Source organism: Cydia strobilella, chromosome 8 (genome assembly GCF_947568885.1).
Source record: "Cydia strobilella chromosome 8, ilCydStro3.1, whole genome shotgun sequence".
NCBI classification, from domain to species: domain Eukaryota; kingdom Metazoa; phylum Arthropoda; class Insecta; order Lepidoptera; family Tortricidae; genus Cydia; species Cydia strobilella.
Window position 1 is genome coordinate 10639841 of NC_086048.1, and position 19644 is coordinate 10659484.

Sequence of the window (19644 nt, forward strand, 5' to 3'; positions counted from 1 at the left end):
CGGCGTTAAAAGATATTACCTACATAGCCACTATATTTTACCTTAGTTAAGACCAAACCCTAGACCCGAAATCAAGCATAGGCTTAGTTGAGGATCAAATGCAAGGAATAGAATGATTAACTTGTTTTTCAATTTGCAAGAAAAAAGAAAACAATATTTCTATTCTATTTGGATTAGACCAGGGGCCTTCAGAGCTATTTTATGCCTGGGGACACCTACCAGAGCAGTGGAATAAGGTCAAGGTATAGTATTAGGAGGAAGGATTACGCTTTAGCCAAGTCCTTCACACCCATTAGCCTCTCCTCGTTCCTCCTTAAAACCTTGGAAAAGGTAATTGATAAGTATATCAGGGAGAGCTGTCTTCTGAGTAAACCCATACACGACAGCCAACACGCTTCCCGTAGGGGCAGATCTACAGAGACTACCTTCATATCATATCATTTATTCAATGCAACCATGGTATTTTACAAAGATGTTAAAAGTCTAATTAAGTACAAACATGGACCCTACTAAGGTGTAGCAGTTTACATTATAATTATTCTTACCCAGTAGGTAGTGGTGAATAATTGAATATTGGCTTATAACTACAAAAGGAATACAATCTTAACATTTTTCATTATTATATAAGTATAATGTTGCACTCATCACATATCTATACACAATCGAGGCTAAGGTTGGTCTTGGAAGAAATCCTGCAAGGAATATGGGCATAACTGTAATAAGTAGGCCTTTAGTTTTTTTACAAAAATTGTGAGTTTTTTCGTTTGAAATATGTTGGGGAATTTCATTACTTTTTTTATAGACATTGCATGCGGACCTTTATTGAACATTTGTAGCGTGGCAGGGGCATTCACAAAAATTCTGGTTCGATGGCGCAAGTTATATGTTTCTGAACTTTGCAGGTCTCTAAAATATACAAGGCTGGTTGTGACGGTGAGGGGCAACTGTCAAAGTACTTTATCAGACCTTATGCAGAGGGCTCTCAACACCATAAATACATGGTGCGGAGAGAATGAATTGTCTATCAATGCAGATAAGACAATTGTATTATAGTTCCATTCACGAACAAGCGGAAACTAATAGACAAACTTAAGCCGCTTGTCATGTATGGAATTCTGTTGTGGGGAAAAGCGGCAGACATTCAGACAATATTTGTGCTGCAAAAACGAGCTGTACGTTCCATCTATGGACTGGGCGCTCGAGTATCCCTAAGAGAGAAATTCAAAGAGGTTAACATTCTTACCGTTGCATCTGAATACATACTTGAGAATATTTACGTATGTTCGGAAAAACATCCACGAATTCAAGCTTAACAGTGATATCCATAACTATAACACTAGAAACCAGGGCTCGGAACCGGTATTTTTTAAAAACCCCGAAATAGCCCAATATTTTGAATTTTTTTATGCTCATTACGTAGGACTGAATCATGTATTTAGGAAACAATTTTGCATTATTAAAACGTCCCATTAAAAATAAAATTATAAACAAAAGAACGAAAAAGAACGTAATAATACCGGTATTTTTGTATGGAGCAAATACCGGTTTCCGACCCCTGCTAGAAACAAACATAAACTTGCTGTGCCCGCCCACCGCCCCCGTAAGGTTAGTACGTCTTTCGTCGGGAACTGTACACGTTTTTATAACAAAGTGCCCGCTGACATAGTAAATTTGCCACATAACAAATTTAAGTCACATGTTAAGCGCTGTTTGTCAAGTAAGGCGTACTATACTGTAAAAGATGTTATAGACGATAAAGATCCCTTTAAGACAGTAGCTTGATCTTGATAGTATGATAAAAATTTAAGCAATATTTGTTTTTACCCTTTTTTTTTGTGTGAAATAACCATACCAGTGGCTCTGTGAGCTGTAGACCTCGCGAGCATAGCTTAAGATAAGATGGAAGTGTCTAGGGCTGTCCTGCCGACTAACCACCAAAAGATCAGTAGATTCGTAATGTAAAGTAACCTAGAGGGCGCAGCGGAGTAAATGTTTATTGTTAAAAAAGAATAGAAATTAAATTAAATTTCTTGTTTGAGACTTTGACAAGGCACTAATATTTTGCAAACATTAATTGTCATGTGCTCGTGGCATCCGTATCCTCATGTTTTGAAAAAAAAAAATTCAGATAATTTAGCTGAGATACCTACCTATACATGGTTCAAACCCTGACACTGCCAATTTTTTAAAAATAATTTTTACGTTTTTTTTTCAAGTTAAACGTATATTATTCTTATTATCAATTGAGTGTCGCAAATTCTTCTACCGATAACTACAAAAACGCTTCTATTGATAGCTTAATGCTGTCGGCGTGCGAGTCACGTTTTTGAGTAGGTAACTAAATTTTACATTTACTACGGAGAAAACGTGTAATTTTAATCACATTTTTCTATCTCGCCAATCAGTCCTGTTACGTTTAAGAGGGTAGAATAGCTACAGACAATAGGTACTTTTTTCATACAATTTCCATTTCGGGAGAAAACAGTTTCCATACTAACTAAATCTTAACAAATCACTGATTTTGATGTTGATCGCTTCAGCATAATATATTCTAGGTTTGTAAATTTCGCTTTAAAAATAATTGTGGCTTTTTAGTAGGTACTACCATTAGTTGAACCCTATGGAACTATTGATACTGGATAGGAATGGAATCGATTGGCATAAAAAATAGCATGTGAAAAATAAAAGTTTTCAATTTCATACAAACTGTTTGGGAAAAGTGTTCCTCGATAGGCTGTATCAGGGATACAGCCGCAGTGGTTGATGTGAACGTGGCGTGGAAGTTATTGCGAAGACCGAATAGGGCCGCGACGACGACCTCAAGCGTAAAGCAGGCGCCCTGTATGTAAGACTTAAATGTTGGGCTTTGCCCTACCTTACAGTGAAAAGGTTGTAGGTAAGGGAAAAAGGCGCCACAGGCGCCCTGTACGTAAGGCGCTTTTGAATGTCGGGCTTCGCTCGACCCTACAGTGTGAAGCCTGTGTGAAAGAGCGTGCTTCGCACGCTTGAATGTCGCGCTTCGCCCGACCTTACAGTGTAGAGGGCGCCACAGGCGCCCTGTATGTAATCTTTACAATATAAAAGGCGCCCCAGGAGCCATGAATAAAAAGCGCGCGAAGCTGAATATCAGGCTTTACCTGACCCTATATTGTAAAGCCTGTAGGTAAGAGCGCATTTGGGCTTTTATGCCTTAATTTTCGCACACGGTGGCCTCAAACAAACGCAGTCGTGAAATTCCTGTAAAAATGCCACATTTTAACTCTTTTCCAGCTTTTTATAATACCGCATATTTTATTTTTATAATATTTTAAAAAGATGTATCAAATGAACTCAATTGTATCGAAATGGACTGATGAGTAATTATTAAATAAACACTGCAAATACGGGTAATTTTAGCTCCGAATGCGTCGTTTCTAGCGCAGAATCAGCGCCATATATGTCAGCAGCACATGCAGTTCCGAGTAATGGCTACTTTCGTTGATACACTGATATCGAAATCATTCATAATATACCGCCACCCGCCATAACACTTTTTCGTTAATACCGGTTTTCCGAGCCCCTCTACGGGTTTTTAAAGACGTGCATCTTCGTTTCACGTCAAAAAAAAGTTTGTCAAAAATGACCCTTTTCTCGCATCCTGTAGGTTACCTATGTTTTTTCCAAAATCTGTAAACCTCAATCTTCATTAATTTGAAATAGAGGGAAGGTTTAAGACCATTTTCGCGTAGCAGCACGGGATCTGGTAGCTGCCCTCACTGACCCAAACCAACCTGTATACCTAGCTGATTTTTGAATTTCTAAAAGTATTGAAATGCTTAGTATTGGAGATATGTTGAAGGAAGCCACACGAAATCAAGCGCTAGAAACTCTAAAAACCGCACAAGTGCGGGTCGGATTCGCCCACCAAGGGTTCCGTACGTTTTAGTATTTGTTGTTATAGCGGCAACAGAAATACATCATTTGTAAAAATTTCGGTTCATTAGATACAGCCTGGTGACAGACAGACGGACAGAGGAGTCTTAGTAATAGGGTCTCGTTTTTACTCTTTGGGTACGGAACCCTAAAAATCGGCCCGTTTCGACCTCACGATGTCACCACCTATCGAGCAAATTAGGTAGGTACTACTTAGTTAGGTCACCTGTGTTAAAGTGACATCTTTGTTATTATTAAACAACTTCACCATGTTGTTTGACATGGATAGTGTAAAGACACTTACACAAACAGGCGTTGAGTAATATTTTCTCAATTTTTTATTGAAAGGCTCCATAAACCCGCTCAGACAAACGAATCTATACTACATAAACCTCATAGTTTATGGTGCAAGAAATCTACGTATTTTAAAAGAAAAACTATAAATACTATTGTATGAAATTCGGAATAAGGAGAACCACCCGTATGCCTCCGCCGTTCAGAACACTTTAGAAAATTAAAATAACAAAAATAAAACATACTTTTAGGGCTAGTAAAATAAAAGCTTGTAAAAATGAAACGAATACGCTTAGCCCGCGCTTGATCAATCAATTTCAAAATAGAAAAAAAAACAATACGAAATTTAAGTGTAAAAAGCAAAATACAAAAAGTTATGTAGCAGCATACAATTACTGGGGATAGAACCAGGGACCACCCGGTGCAAACGAAAAAAGCGAATGTTTGCAAAACACGCCACGACAGTGCTTACCTAAGCTGACGAAATTCAGCTACTCATTCTCGAGTAAAAACTAAACATCTAAATACCGCCAAAACCATATTTAATTTTATGTTAGTGTGTAAGATATTTTTTTGCTATGCCCTACCAGGGTATCAGTGCCTCTTACTTTGCAAATACCATCTATGTAATGTAATGTACATGATTATGCAAATAAATAGATACAAAACCAGCAATACAAAATTTCTGCATTTTGCGACATTTAATCTGTAAACATATCTTAAAAAGAAAATACTGTTATGATATCGATACGACTATTTGTTGAGGCGCGAGCTATCACGTCTCCGCCATTTTGAAAAATTTCCAAAAACCGGATCGACAAAAAAATTCTATTTAGTTATAGAATTTGGTCACAAGATTTCACGAGAATCGGTTGTGAATTGCGACCTGTAGAGGAGAACATCCGGACATACAAAAGCAAAATGCGCGAGTCAAACCGTAGACCTTCGCTACGCTTCGGTCAACTAGTGTCCAGTAGAACTGACTCAAGAGACCATCATGTTCTGGCTTGATTGTATTGTTTTAGTTACTTTTAGTTTTGGACACTTAGAGACCTTATACACCTCTAAGATTTTATTTTGTTTTAAATTTATTTTATATGTAATAATACCTATATTTTTATTGATTCTGACGGGTAGAGACCTTTACATCTCTATGTCAATTTAAATTTGTAATTTAGTTATTTATAGGCATACTTATTACGAATTATGTGGCGCTGTGCCGTCTTTAATGTAACATACGAGCACAAATGTTGTATCTCACTGAATTAATTTACTTTCCGGCAGCTTAAACATGTCATGCTCGCCTTAAAGTCTTTGCTTACGGTGGCGTCGTTGATCGGGTCGCCACTTTCCCGAATGAAGGTTGAGGGAGACGATAGCTGGGATATGCGTCATACTGTGTGAACGGGTGCTGTTTGTGGAGACCGGTCTGTTTAAGTTTACACGGGCTTCATGTTACGTTATAGGTACCTATGTAACTTTACTTTTGAGTGGCATTAACGTGAGACACTTCATTCGGTTCTTGTCTGTTTGACTGATTTAATTTCTTGTCTTTTTATTACTTATATAACAATTCAAGTCTTGGAGACCCTTTACACCTCTAAGGATAATTTGATGATCGTTTTTTTTATTATATATATTTTATCTCTGACACCTAGAGACTTTTACATTTCTAAACAATTTTAGTACTTGTCTGTTGTTTGTATATTTTTATTCGTTTTTTGTGTAATTTGACATTTAGACTGGATACATCTCTATCAAAGTATCTAATATTTTATTGATTCCATATTTGTAATTGTTTTTTTTTTGTAATTTTTGGTTAATTTTATTGCTTGTAAAAATTGACATGTAAAAGTGCCCCTGTGGCCTATTTGCTGAATAAATGTTTGATGTTGATGTCTCGTTTCATCTGCATGTAGTATACTTCAATATTCAATATCTACCTACTTGACCTACTTGTTCATCCTGTGACAATATTCCTTTGAATTCAAATAACGCACTTTAATATTAGCCCTGTATTATGTAGATCGACAAAGGTGCGAAATGGAGAATAGTGTGTAGTGGGACTAGTGGGACATTGTTTGTGTCGCTATAAAAATAGAAATGTTATTTAGTTTCATATATTTTTTCGTTTATAAAAATAATAACGTCGTAAATTTCGTTTATATAAATAAACTTTTATTTAGTTTTATCGAACTGAGACGAGTGAGCATCCCTGAATGCCTAAAACCGTTGTGGTTACGCTGCGTCTTACGTAAGCGAAGGCCCACGGCGTTCGCGTTCGCAACGAGACACTTCTATAGGTATCAAAGGATTGATTCAGCCCGTCCGTGTAGTGTTGTTCGCCTACGTAGTACGCTGCGCTATTGGACTTTTTTTTGACGGATTGGGAATGCACTTACGCACGGTGTGTGGGACTCGCCGCTCCTTCCTCCAGGGGGGGAGGGGGGGGGGATTTGGCCCTACCCACTAAACCCACTCCGGCGTTCGTGAGGGCGCACTGGAATCGAATCGATAACATAACCACCACGGCGCCCTCCGTGCGTTATTGGCCTAAGGCCCTAGGGCACGGCAGACCGCGGCTCGCAAGCCGTATTTAGTGCTTTGAGGTGCGGATCTTCTTGTTTGCAAATGATTGCAGGAAAAAATACTGATTCCTTTTTTGTTGTTTGAAAGTTTGCCAGCCCTTGCCCGAATCCATTGCAATTCATACTTCAGCCACTATTTAGTATTTACCTGGGTTTAAAAGCTGGTTTGTTAAAGTGCAGTCAAAGTTCCGTAAAATATAGCACTTTGAAGGGGGAGGAATTTGAAGTGCTCCATTTTATCTGTTTTGTTTTTACCGTGGATGAAAAGTAATATTATTAGTTGTTATTAGTACTTGCGGTTCGTCTTTTCGCTTGCGAGCAAACAATGAAGATTTTCTAAGTTATTTCAAATAATACCTCATAAATTAATACTGCAATTGTGGCCACGTACAAGCCTGTGGGTTTTAATACTTTTTATTGTTACAGAGCCTGTTCAGTACGTATAACACAGTATCGTATTTAGTGTTAGCGATAGCGCATCTTTAAAATCATCTACAGACCGCTAAACTTAAAGTGAGTATATCCAACGAATTCTTCCATATCGCGTCATGTCTCACAAAACAGCTATTTTCTATTCGATGAAGCCAACCAATATCATGGCATTGTGAGCTCTCAAGGGTGAAACCTTGACACGGTCGTTAAGTTTAAACTTTATGAGCTGGCTACGTGGGGGCTTATCAATTTTCAATGCCGAGGTGTCCGTACCTATCAAATTAATCTAATATGTAAGTTAAGCGGAAAATACAAGTTGGGTCTAAAGATTTTTATTACTCATAAGGAACAAAAGTTCACTTACAATAACAGCTTAAACTATAAACAATTTCATGCGTGGTGGTTTACAATTGTTAACATTAATTAATATACATTATCACTGATATATTTTTACAGCTTGGTTTTAAACATTTGAAATGATTTGCAATCTTTCACTTCACTAGGTAAGTTATTGTACATCAGTGCTCCCTCCGACACGATGTTTCTTTTGCCGTATCCTGTTCTGTGCTATAATGTGATGTTTGTATCTATTTTTTAAATTAAGATACAAGTGTATAGTTGTTTTATATTGAATAGTTTGGTTTTTTTGTAAAGTTTTTTGGTATTCATTAGGTATTCAATATTCATACTTGAATAAGGATTTGATTAATTTATTTTGCGACCTTTGTAGACTTATTAAGTTGGTTTTGGCAGCACAACCCCATACTTCGACTAGATATTCTAGATTACATTTTACTAAAGAGTTGTATACAGTCATCCGTACTTTATGAGGGACACATCCAGCAATTTTTCGAAGCGACCAGTTAAGGCGGTTAATTTAGATCTTGTTGTTGATCAGTTGCAAGCGAAAGCCGTACCCGAGTAACCCGAGGGATTACATTGTACGTATACATATTGGATAGTTTTAGAAGGTTGTCAACTCAGAGCGTTTAGGAACTTTGGAAGTTGGAAGCGGATTTGCAGCTTATTTGGGATTGCATAATAGGTATTCTTGTTAAGTCTTATTATCGTTGCTTCTTAACTTAAGAAGCAACGATCAAACATCAAACATTTATTCAGCAAATAGGCCACAGGGGCACTTTTACATGTCAATTTTTACAAACAATAAAATTAATCCAAAATTACAAAAAACAATTACATAAATATAAATGTTAAATTACACAAGAAAAAAAAACTAAGAAAAACTATACAAATAACAGAAGTACTAAAATTGTTTAGAGATGTAAAAGTCTCTAGGTGTCAGAGATAAAATGTATATAATAATAAAAAAGATCATCAAATTATCCAGAGATGTAAAGGGTCTCCAAGACTTGAATTGTTATATAATTAATAAAAAGACAAGATATTAAATCAGACAAACAGACAAGAACCGAATGAAGTGCCTCACGTTAATGCCACTCAAAAGTAAAGTTACATAGGTAAAATGAAGCCCGTGTAAACTTAAACAGACCGGTCTCCACAAACAGCACCCGGATAATAAGATATACCGGTTGTTTAATCCAAATGCAAAATCTGAAACTGTAAAATAACCATATATTTTGCTCATTATAATCCCAAAACCTCCCCGGCAACGGGAATGCACTTATTTTTTAGCCACCCTGTATTATTAATTTATTCCGGTCAAGTCTCTCAAAAAACGTAGTTTTTTTGCGGAAACGAATATTGCTGATTGTAAGAAACAACTTTTGCTATAAAATGAAACTCTGCCTTATCTACAATCGATATAAGAAAATTTAAATCTAGAATGAACACGTCTTTAGCATAGTCACACGTCACCACCTAAATGGCTTTAAAATCATTTTGCGGTCGGCATGGGCAAATTAAGTGCAAATTTTTGTTAGGATCAAATTTACCCCTACCATGTCAACATGTGATAATGATAACGGCTATATAGGTAATCTAATCCATGTGTATCACGAGTGAGCAGAATTCGGCGGCTCTCGATCGAACGACCTACAAAAAAATCCTCACCGAAACTGTTAGTATCATACAATAGACTCCATCAAGAATAGCTAATAGGTAGGTATTAGGTACAAATTTCTTTGTAATATCAGTAGCTACGGGACCACACACTGCGCATACACATGCTCATGACCAGTTTTTATTTATTGAAGCTTAATGTAAAGAACTAAAATAGCTTTCCTAGTATAATTTATTTTCATAAATCCAATAAAATAGAAACGTCAATAAAAACCATTCGTTATTAGGGTGCTTCCGAGATATAAAAATATTGCCGTCCATGAGTCTGAAAAGTTTTTTCACATTTGTACTTTTACTTTGCTCATCCGTCACATTGATAAATGTCCATTACTTTTGGAAGGACCGCTACGGTAGGTACTTATAGCCGATTATTTCGATCAACTTTATACAGCGGTGTCAGCATGGTTGCATTCTTATCACCTGTCACTTTCGCGCTTACATACTTGCTACCGTGTTAAGCCCGCAGGTGTAACCTTCGAGCAACACCGGGAGGGAGACGGCATTGGTACTATTTCCACTCTGCCGAAGCTTTGACGTGTGTCATTTTCCATGTACACACATTTGTGTCGTCATTACAGGTTGGATTTTGTATGTCATGAGTGAGTGAGACTGTGTGCACGTTTCCCCTCGCAAAAAATGGCAGAATAATTTGTTCGTTAAGATATCGCTTGAAGGGCTCCTCCCTGCTGACATGTCGGAAGCCGGCGTTGCTCGAAGGGTGTAACCCAAAATAATACATAGGTAACAAAGGTAAAGGAAGATAATAATTAATTTGTATGAGCAATAGGACGTCTAATGATTTCATAATGACGAGTTAAATGTCGGTATCTAATTCTACCTAAAGCTATGGTACGACAACCTGTGGCAAAAATAGAGAAACCGATTACGACGTTCTTAACCCACAGGCCCAACATATCGGTTGTAATTAGTCTTTCTAAGTCAGGTAATTATGTAGGAAGTGATTTGTAATCGTAGATTAATTTTCCAGGAGGTGATTGACTTCTGTCCGCGATACTTTTGTTTTGGTGAAGTCCTAATATCGTTTAGTACCTATATTTATTTAAAGCTGCTCAGTGGTGGAATTACCCCATAAGTAATGGATGCTAATATAATATTATGCTAAACAACGATATACATATAAAGTACCTAAGGTTTGGTAAAATTCATGCTTGCGCAAATTCAGAATGTGGCGTAGCATTTGAGTTGGAAAGGGCATGGATATGATTGATGCTTTGTTTAGTCGATTAGTAACTAATATATGTTTTTTGTCAAAATAGAATTTACTTTTTCTTAATCAGTCACCCCAGTCACTTTTTCTTATCGAGTCTATTCTAACGAACCTACACTCAATGACTCCTTTTATCACAGAGTTCGTGAGGCCACCTTCGGTTTCCAACGTGTCGTAATCTCAGCTCGATGGTGTCATAATATTGCATTGTCACCGGACTTAAATAAATATGCCAAATTTTAGCTGGAATATAACATATTTGTATTTTATTCTATCTAGTTTCGCCAAGCATTAAAACAGGGTGATTGTGAGACGTGAGTATTTGCTATTATACATTTATATGTATAATAGCAAATTTTATTATTAAAATCATGCAATTTCACATGAGTAAGAAACACTATTAAATAAAGCTCTTGAAAGAAAAAACTCATGTCATTTCAACGACGGTTTTTTAGGGTTCCGTACCCAAAGGGTAAAAACGGTCTGTCTGTCTGTCTGTCACCAGGCTGTATCTCATCAACCGTGATAGCTAGACAGTTGAAATTTTCACAGATGATGTATTTCTGTTGCCGCTATAACAACAAATACTAAAAACAGAATAATATAAAAATTTAAATGGGGCTCCCATACAACAAACGTGATTTTTTGCTGTTTTTTTCCGTAATGGTACGGAACCCTTCGTGCGCGAGTCCGACTCGCACTTGGCCGGTTTTTTCCTCTATAATATTACATAATTTTAAGCATAGTTGATATTTACTTATACCTTTATTGGATCCAATAGCTTTGTGAAATTTAATATTGTTGACTTCAGACACAATCGAAAAAATAGACGATATTTTGGCAATTCCAATTTCCAATTCCCGACGCTAAGTTTGAGAAAAGAAAAAATTCTGGGTAAGTACACAGATTTCGGCTCAGATTTATCTTTGAAACGAATGCTTACACATAGATAAAACGTTGATAGCTACAGTCTAAAAGTATATTCGATGGCTATTCAGAAATTAAACGGTTATGTATATTCCGATTATGACTGTAACGCTGATTCTGCAGCGGCTACTCAGATAAATTGAGTTGCTGTGGTTGCCGCATTGCTGTTGCTAATATTTATTGACAGATAATGCCCGTTGCGTTCTGCTGCTGTAACGGTGCAACAGTTGCGGAATGTAACCTCTATAGTTATTACACGTATCTATACATATAATTTTTTTTAGTAACTCGCTTGCCTTGTCTCCCAGCTCTCAACTCCCAAGTGTAATAAAATAATAACTCAGTATCGAAAAACTATATTTTATATAGCGACACGCAATCACAATACATGAATACAACGACACTAGACACAATTGAAAAACTTTGTAGAACCTAATTGGTTCCTAACTTTTATGATATATCAATTACGACACGTAGGAGGTACAAATTGCTTAGGAACTTTATAAGTAGGTATTAACAAATTAGACTTGAGGTGGAGAAAGTATGTTACAAGGTAACGTTATGTATTGTTTACCTACGCCTACGCCTTAATCTGTTTTTAATTAACACTTTATTATATTACAAGGATTAGCCCCATGGCACACGTTCATAAATGTGATGCTAAGTTTGGAAATAATAGTAAAAAAAATAGAATTGGCCGAAAGCACAAAAAAAAGTACCACATCCGGTTACAAAAAAAAGTGAAATTTACGTCATCTGATACAAAGACATCTCATCTACTCAAAGGTTAACTGGAAGAAATCCCTTAAAGGGATAAGTTCGCCTTTGTACTGCCTATTTCTGTGCCATATTTGTGTTCTATGTCTTTGTACAATAAAGAGTTTATACATACATACACATACAAAGATGAGACTGGTGGCAACAGATAGGAATTTATATGTAGCTTCAGAAACCACTCGTCTGCCAGTTCCTGTATGGCCGGAAGTGCGTCTGCCGGGCACTTTAAAAGTACCAAAAAGAGTGGAATTTACGTCGTCTGATACAAAGATGAGACTGGTGGCATGGCAACAGATAGCAATTTATATGTATTAAATAATTTTACGGTTTAGACTTGTCTGGCAGCTCCCAAATGGCCGAAAGTGCGTCTGATACGGATACGAAATACGTACGGATTTGAAATAGGAAATTTGCCACTGGACACCTGGCCTTGATTTAACCTTGATCCTTCAGGAAACTATTAGCCTATTTAATAATATTTATTGTTTCAATTCAAGCAATTTGCTCAACAACCTTGTTAATTTGCTAAAGAAACTTTATAGAATGTTTCATATTTGGATAAAGTTTGATGAAGCATACGAGCGATAAAGAAACTTTAGTAGGTATAGTTGGTGAGGTTAAACTTGTTATGTATTAATTGATGCTATTGTGCTACTGTGCTACGCTATTAACCTGTGCTATAGTGCTACGTAGGCTGTAGAAGGAACTCCTTGCCGAGGTCTTCTTGAAAATGAAAAATGAAAATGAAAAAGCGTTTATTGGTTACAATATTGTGTACAGCAAATTATGGTTGGAATCTCCAAGTAAGTAAAATTATACTTGTGGCAGGAGATCCCGCTCTTCCTTCCAAAGTTACATACAAAGTAACCGAACATATACTTAAAATGAATATCTTACAAACTAAACTAAAATTAATTCAAACTGTGTGTGTGTGTGTGTGTGTGTGTGTGTGTGTGTGTGTGTGTGTGTCAGTGTGCATGTTTGTAGTTGTGTGGGGTGTAAATACATATATATTTATTATTCATATTTATTTTTTATTTATTGTCTTTGTAAAAGTGCTTCTGTTTCCTCGTAGTCTAATTTTTTAATCCATTCGACTATAGCTTTTTTACAACTGTATAAGTGCAAAGGGTATATATAAATAATTTTATTTATGTGATTATATAGGTGAACAGACTGGCTTGTAAATTGTCTTCTGGCATAAACAGATTGAGTAGGTGGCTTAGAAATTACATTTGTTTTCCTTCTCCGCGTTACTGTGAGGGGTTTAAATTTTATTGTTTTATGTAGCTTTAGTAGTGTAAATAGAATATAAAGTTTCCTCATAGTAAGTAGATCACATTCCTTGTACAGTTCAGTGGTTGGGTATCTGTAAGGTTTGGAGTATATAACTTTAAGAAGGCATCTTTGACCCCTTTCAGCATCAATGAATTTGGTCTTGTTTGTTCCGCCCCATACTGGGATACAATAAGTCATAACGGACTGGGCTAGAGTTAAATATAGTTGTTTAAGTAAAGCTTTAGACGCGACATGCTTAAGTATTTTAAATATTTTTATCTTCTTGAGGATTTTCTTACACTATGGGGCTCTTCAAGGAGTGTACAGGTTTTTAAATGGTCAACAACGCGCATTGTGCTACCTCTGGGGTTGCAAGCGTCCATAATCTACGACAATTGCTTAAAATGGTACGAGGACAAAAATAAAGGGAGTTAGATGTATAAGGTGCATAAAAAAATTCGGCTCTGTTTTTGAAGGAACCCTGCAGTCTCCATAAGAATACAACAAGGAAACTCGCGAAAAAATAATTACTTTCGTAAATACGCCCAAATTATTTATTAGCAGGGTCATTACGTCGTCATTACTATATATCTATCACATTATTCCCATTTCACCGCAAGTAGGTAAGTAGGTATATATATATATATATATATAGGTTTGCTGTAGATCGCTAAACATGTGAAGCGGAGAATTTTCAATTTTTCCTTCCGGATCGCAGATTGCTTAAATAAAATCGCAGCACGTCATTAAAATCGCCATGTGAACATGGCAACCGTACCGAAATTTTGGGAACGCATAAAAACCTAGACTTGGTAAATACCCCGTTTTGAATAGTACTTATATTATAGACCGCGCAGTGATTAGAAATACATACCCGGTTGTTATTGAGGGAGAGCGTCCGCAAATGAGGCAGCGAGGGGAACCCGACCCCGTCCCCTATCTTATTGTTGTCCAGTATCAGCTCGTCAAGCCGTGGGAATTGCTCCAGCCCCTTCAGGGTTTCGATATTGTTGTAGCTGCAAACATACATGCAATTATCAGGTCACAAGAGCGCTTTGTTAATTGACTTCAATAGGAGTAGTTTGCCTAGGAGTAGTAACCTGCAGGTTTCTCACTACCCAGACGAAGTTGGTGCCAGTTAAATCGTCTACATGGCATGTGTATCTAGTAACAGAGCATTCTAGAATGATGTGGTTGATGGTCTGATCTGGGTGCCCGCAGTTACAGGCAGGAGGGGAGCTCCAGCCCCATTTGTAGGAAACGAAAAAGTGTGGCAGCACTTGAATGAATTTTTTGTCGATGGTGGCAGCCTACATTATGTTCTAGAAGTTGACACAGGTCATCATGAAAATGATGCCTTGATTGTTGTTAGCCTTGCCATGCGTGGCTCACTCCGCGATTTCGTCGCGTCGCTACAAGTACATGCGGTCTACACCAATTTTGGATAGTAGTTGTCGCGCACCGCTACGGAACGAACGCCTGCGCCTTGCGCCACCACCTCTGTTATCTGTCGTAATAGACGCGTTTTATTAGAGAGTGAACCTTCTGTATACCAATTAAGTACTATTATTTATTCTGTGGCCTTGCCTGGCCTTGCCTAATTTTCAGCACTTGAATTACGCCTCATGAGTTAATTATTACGAGTCACCATATTCTAGGTAGGCTACACAGACCATTAAACTCTGTAGTAAATTGGAGTGATATTATAAAGATGGGTGCACAGCGGCTACGACTGCCGTAAAACGTTTTAGGGTCAATTCCTATCTTTACAAACCTTGAATAATATGTAGCCCACAACTTTTTTATATACCTATACCGACAGGGTTGCAAAAAAAAAGAATGAAATCGAATACAGAAAAAATTTACAGAACTCACCTAAGGTCTAAATATCTGACTTTGTCACCATACATTTTCCATAGCGCAGGTGGTATTCGTTGACAATCCTGCCCACAATAGGTCAACTGCAACAAAAAAAAAGCACTGAAGTCACATAATATAGTTTTACAAGGGGGCAAAGTTGTTTGTTTAACTCTTTGCGTTAATATTCAAGTTTCAAGTTCTTTATTTGCATTCATGTTGTACGTACGTACCCGAGCTAGCGAAAAATTCCAAAATTGTAAAGTGAAATCTTGAGCATTGCGAGGTTTTCAAGGCACGAGGGTTAACCTTTTATAAGGCATAAGGGCATCCGAAATTAAGCCAAATTGAACCATATCTCTTAGAAATAGCAAGGCGGTTGGCAAGAGCTGGATCAGAGTTGCCGCAAATCGTGCTCAATGGCATGCAATAGGAGAGGCCTATGTCCAGCAGTGGACGAGAGTAGGCTGATGATGACTTAGAAATAAAGTTCAAAATCAGGTGGGAACCGAGTGAACTAAAAAAAACACCACACCAACGCGAGGAGAATACTAAGTGTAAACTATTACAAATAAAATATTGCTATTATATATTTATCATGTCGTAAGTCAATCCCACCAGCCAACATAAGGAAACAACTTAATATTTGCATCAAATTACTTTGCCACTTGCGGATAATTTGCAACTTTCTCATCAGTTTTAAAGAATAAAGACCAATCCTGTGTAGTGAAAAGCAATTAAAATTATATGTACCTATCATAAGTCATTAATTGATAATGAAAGTTGGATATACTTAGGGACTTTTTTCGTCCATGTACCTCATGGACAAAAGAAGTCCTTATATCAAACTTTCATCATACTGATATGGTTACAATTGTTCTAGCCGTATATTCAAATAAGGGATACGCGGTAAACTAACTTTATCCCGACCGTATCTGAAATTACAATCTACTCTATTAGGTAGGTACGTACGTAAATCTCCGTGACACTACCAGGATCTCACATGTAGGATTTAATTTAAGCTTCTGCTAGACGGTCCTCATTGGGGAAATATGACAAAAAAAAATCTGGGAATAAACGCTTCGAATACATTTTTCTAGACATCATTCCGAATGAAATGAGGTATCACACGTATTATTGTGTGTACATAGCTTTTTTCATTGCACAACATAAATAATGTTTACCAGTGAGGGGCCAGGGAGGGTTGCGAATTTTAAGGACTAAACCTGAAGGTAGTATTATTAGTCTCAAAACTTTATTAAATTAGTTTGCTGAAATGCATAAAATGTTAATTGACGTTAATATAAAGGTGACAGTCCATTTCTGACCGCAGCTGCGCGACTGCACCGACACTACTGCAGCGGCCTGAACGCGTCGGTGTTATTGTCAATTTCCATAGTAAAATGAATGACGATATCGACTGCACGTAATATGGTGATTTTAACGTTTTCCCGACCGCAACTGCACTACTGCTCCGACACGTCGGTGTTATTGTCAATTTCCATAGTAAAATGAATGACAAGACCGACCGCACGTAGCATGGCCATTTTTGCGTATTTGGTGTATTATTGCAACTGCGGCTGCAGACCGCACGTCAAATCTGTCACCTGCACTGAAATGTCTTTGGTCACAGATATTAGTAGTTCTAAGCAAAGAGGATATAACCACTACGTTCTAAGGAGCTTATTACACCCACGGACAAAGAATCCCGATGGTACAGTCGCCATATATCGCAGATATATCGGGGCGGCCAAGGAGGTCACACATATCTAAACACGCCTTTATTGTCAAGGCGCTAGAGTGCATGTTCAGATATTTTTAGCACCTCGGTCGCTCCGATATATCCGATGGCGACTGTACCTACTGTAAACTTTTTTGCTAATCTATATTGAGCCCTAGGAGGATATAACAAAACGGAGTAGCCATTGGCATTCCCCTCTGTCGAAAATAGTCGGCCAATGGTCATACACAATGTATGGACTGACGTTTATCTGACATGGCTATTTTGACGTTACGTATACATTTGACGTTCCCCTCCCCCGCAAAAATTGGCAGACGTTTATGTACCGCAAATTACAGACGTGGCGGCTCCGTTTGGTAATATCCTCCTAGATTGGGAGGGGAAGCCAGGGTATGGTCTTGGTGGGAATCGCTGTATGTGAGAACAGCATTGCCTACAAAATGCCAAGAAACTGTTTGCTGTGTTAGTGGCGGAACACCGAATTTGAGCAAAACCCTGGCCAGTCCGAGTCACCCACGTCCCCGCCGTCCCTCCTGGGAACTGCTGCAACCGCGCAGCCGCGCGGCCGCCACCTCGAAGTGCAGCTGAGCTGAGGGTGCAGGGCGAAAGGCGAATCTTCTGCGCCTCAAAACAGAACCAAACTCACTAGGGAGGAAACCCGAAACAAAACCGAGCACGCCCACAGGCTCTAAGGTGGCAGCCCCGCCAGTAGGCTAGGGTATAGTGGGCTAATCACTCGCTTACCTGAAACCCAAACTGATTACTGAAACTGAAATAGTGCAAAACCGGACCGATCATACTACGACGACCTTTGGCATGAAAATACGGACACGAATTGCTTGTTGGAACGTGCGAACACTAAGCGAGGATAGTCGACTAGCCCAAGCAGAAGCAGAAATGCTAAGATACCAACTGCAGATACTCGGCCTTAGTGAAGTGCGCAGAAATGGATTCGGGGAACTGAGAACGTCCAGGGGCCTTACATTCCTCTACTCCGGAAAGGAAGATGAAGAGGACGTGCGTGAAAACGGCGTGGGATTCCTCCTTTCTGACGCTGCGAAGAAGAGCCTGCTGGACTGGAAACCCATCTCAGAGCGAATCATCACAGCCCGGTTTAACAGCAAAGCCCGCAAGATAACGATCGTGCAGTGCTACGCACCCACAAATCTGGCATCAGAAGAAAACAAAGACGATTTCTATAGTGCACTTAACCTGACTTTAAAGAATATTCGCAAACAGGACATAGTCATCGTCATGGGGGACCTAAATGCCAAAGTTGGCACTGATAACGGCGGCTGTCAAAGACACATGGGCACACACGGGCTGGGAGTCCGGAACGAAAACGGAGAGAGATTCTTGGAGTTCTGCCAGGACAACGACCTCACCATTGGAGGCACTTTATTCATTCATGGAGACCACCATAAGTACACATGGAATTCACCCGATGGAGTCACCAAGAACCAAATCGACCACCTTGCCATCAGCTCCAAATGGCGCTCATCACTGCTCGATGTCCGCAACCGTCGTGGTGCAGATATTGACAGCGATCACCACCTAGTAGTAGCCGAAGTGCGGCTCAAAGTAGCCGTAGCACGAGCTGCCAGCGCGACCACCAGGGTAGGCAAACGATTTGAGGTCAACAAGCTGCGGGACCCAGATGTAGGCAACGCCTTTAGGCTGGAGCTGCGTAATCGCTTCTCCGTTCTCGAAACGGACTCTTTTACTTCTGTCGACGCGGAGTGGAACCACATTAAAATGGCCTATACAGAGACCAGCTCCGTCGTTCTTGGACACAAAACATATACACGTGAGGACTGGATGTCACAGAAAACCTGGAATCTCATTGAAGAAAGGCGCCAACTCTATCTTCAACTCCTGGTAACCAGCGACGTGGTAGTGCGTGAAGACCTGAGGCGGCAATACAGACACATACGCAGAAAAATTTACCGCAGTACCCGTCATGACCGACAAGTATGGGCTGATACTGTTGCGGATTCCGCCCAACGCGCTGCCAACTCCGGAAATCTCAGGGAGATGTACAAGGCAACGAAGACCTTGGCCGGGAACCGGAACCGGAGGAAGAAGAAGCCCTTGAAGGACAAGAGAGGCCAGTTGATTGTGACATCAGAGGGGCAGCTTCAACGCTGGCGGGAGCACTTTGAGGAGATCTTCCGAGTCCCGAACGACCCCGTTATTACAGACACACCTGCCGCCAGCTCGCCCGCACAAAGGCTGGACATTGATGTGTCTCCCCCTACAGGAGAGGAAGTAGTGAAGGCCATCCGATCACTGAAGAACGGGAAAGCCCCAGGAGTCGACTTCATCACAGCGGAAATGCTGAAAGCTGACGTCTCTACCGCTGCGAACGCGCTGACGGAACATCTGGTCAGCCGAGGAGTTACCCGACGACTGGAACAAAGGGCTTCTTATCACCGTGCCCAAAAAGGGAGACCTCAGTGAATGTGGCAATTGGAGAGGCATCACTTTGCTCTCGATTCCTTCTAAGGTGCTCTGCAAGATCATCCTGGACAGGTTGTCGAGGGCCGTCGAACCTCTTCTTCGCAAAGAGC

The 19644-nt window shown here is 39.1% G+C and overlaps 1 protein-coding gene across 2 annotated transcripts in view; it reads right to left on the reverse strand.

Moving 5' to 3' along the window:
- LOC134743615 (leucine-rich melanocyte differentiation-associated protein-like) overlaps nucleotides 1-19644 on the reverse strand; it is a 44353-nt gene that overhangs the window by 8155 nt on the left and 16554 nt on the right. For both annotated transcript variants that reach the window (XM_063677180.1, XM_063677181.1), the window contains exons 2-3: nucleotides 15352-15437; nucleotides 14351-14492 (exon numbers count right to left, since the gene is read on the reverse strand). In XM_063677180.1, coding sequence (XP_063533250.1) covers nucleotides 14351-14492; nucleotides 15352-15437 — 228 coding nt within the window. The remainder of the gene's footprint in view (nucleotides 1-14350; nucleotides 14493-15351; nucleotides 15438-19644) is intronic.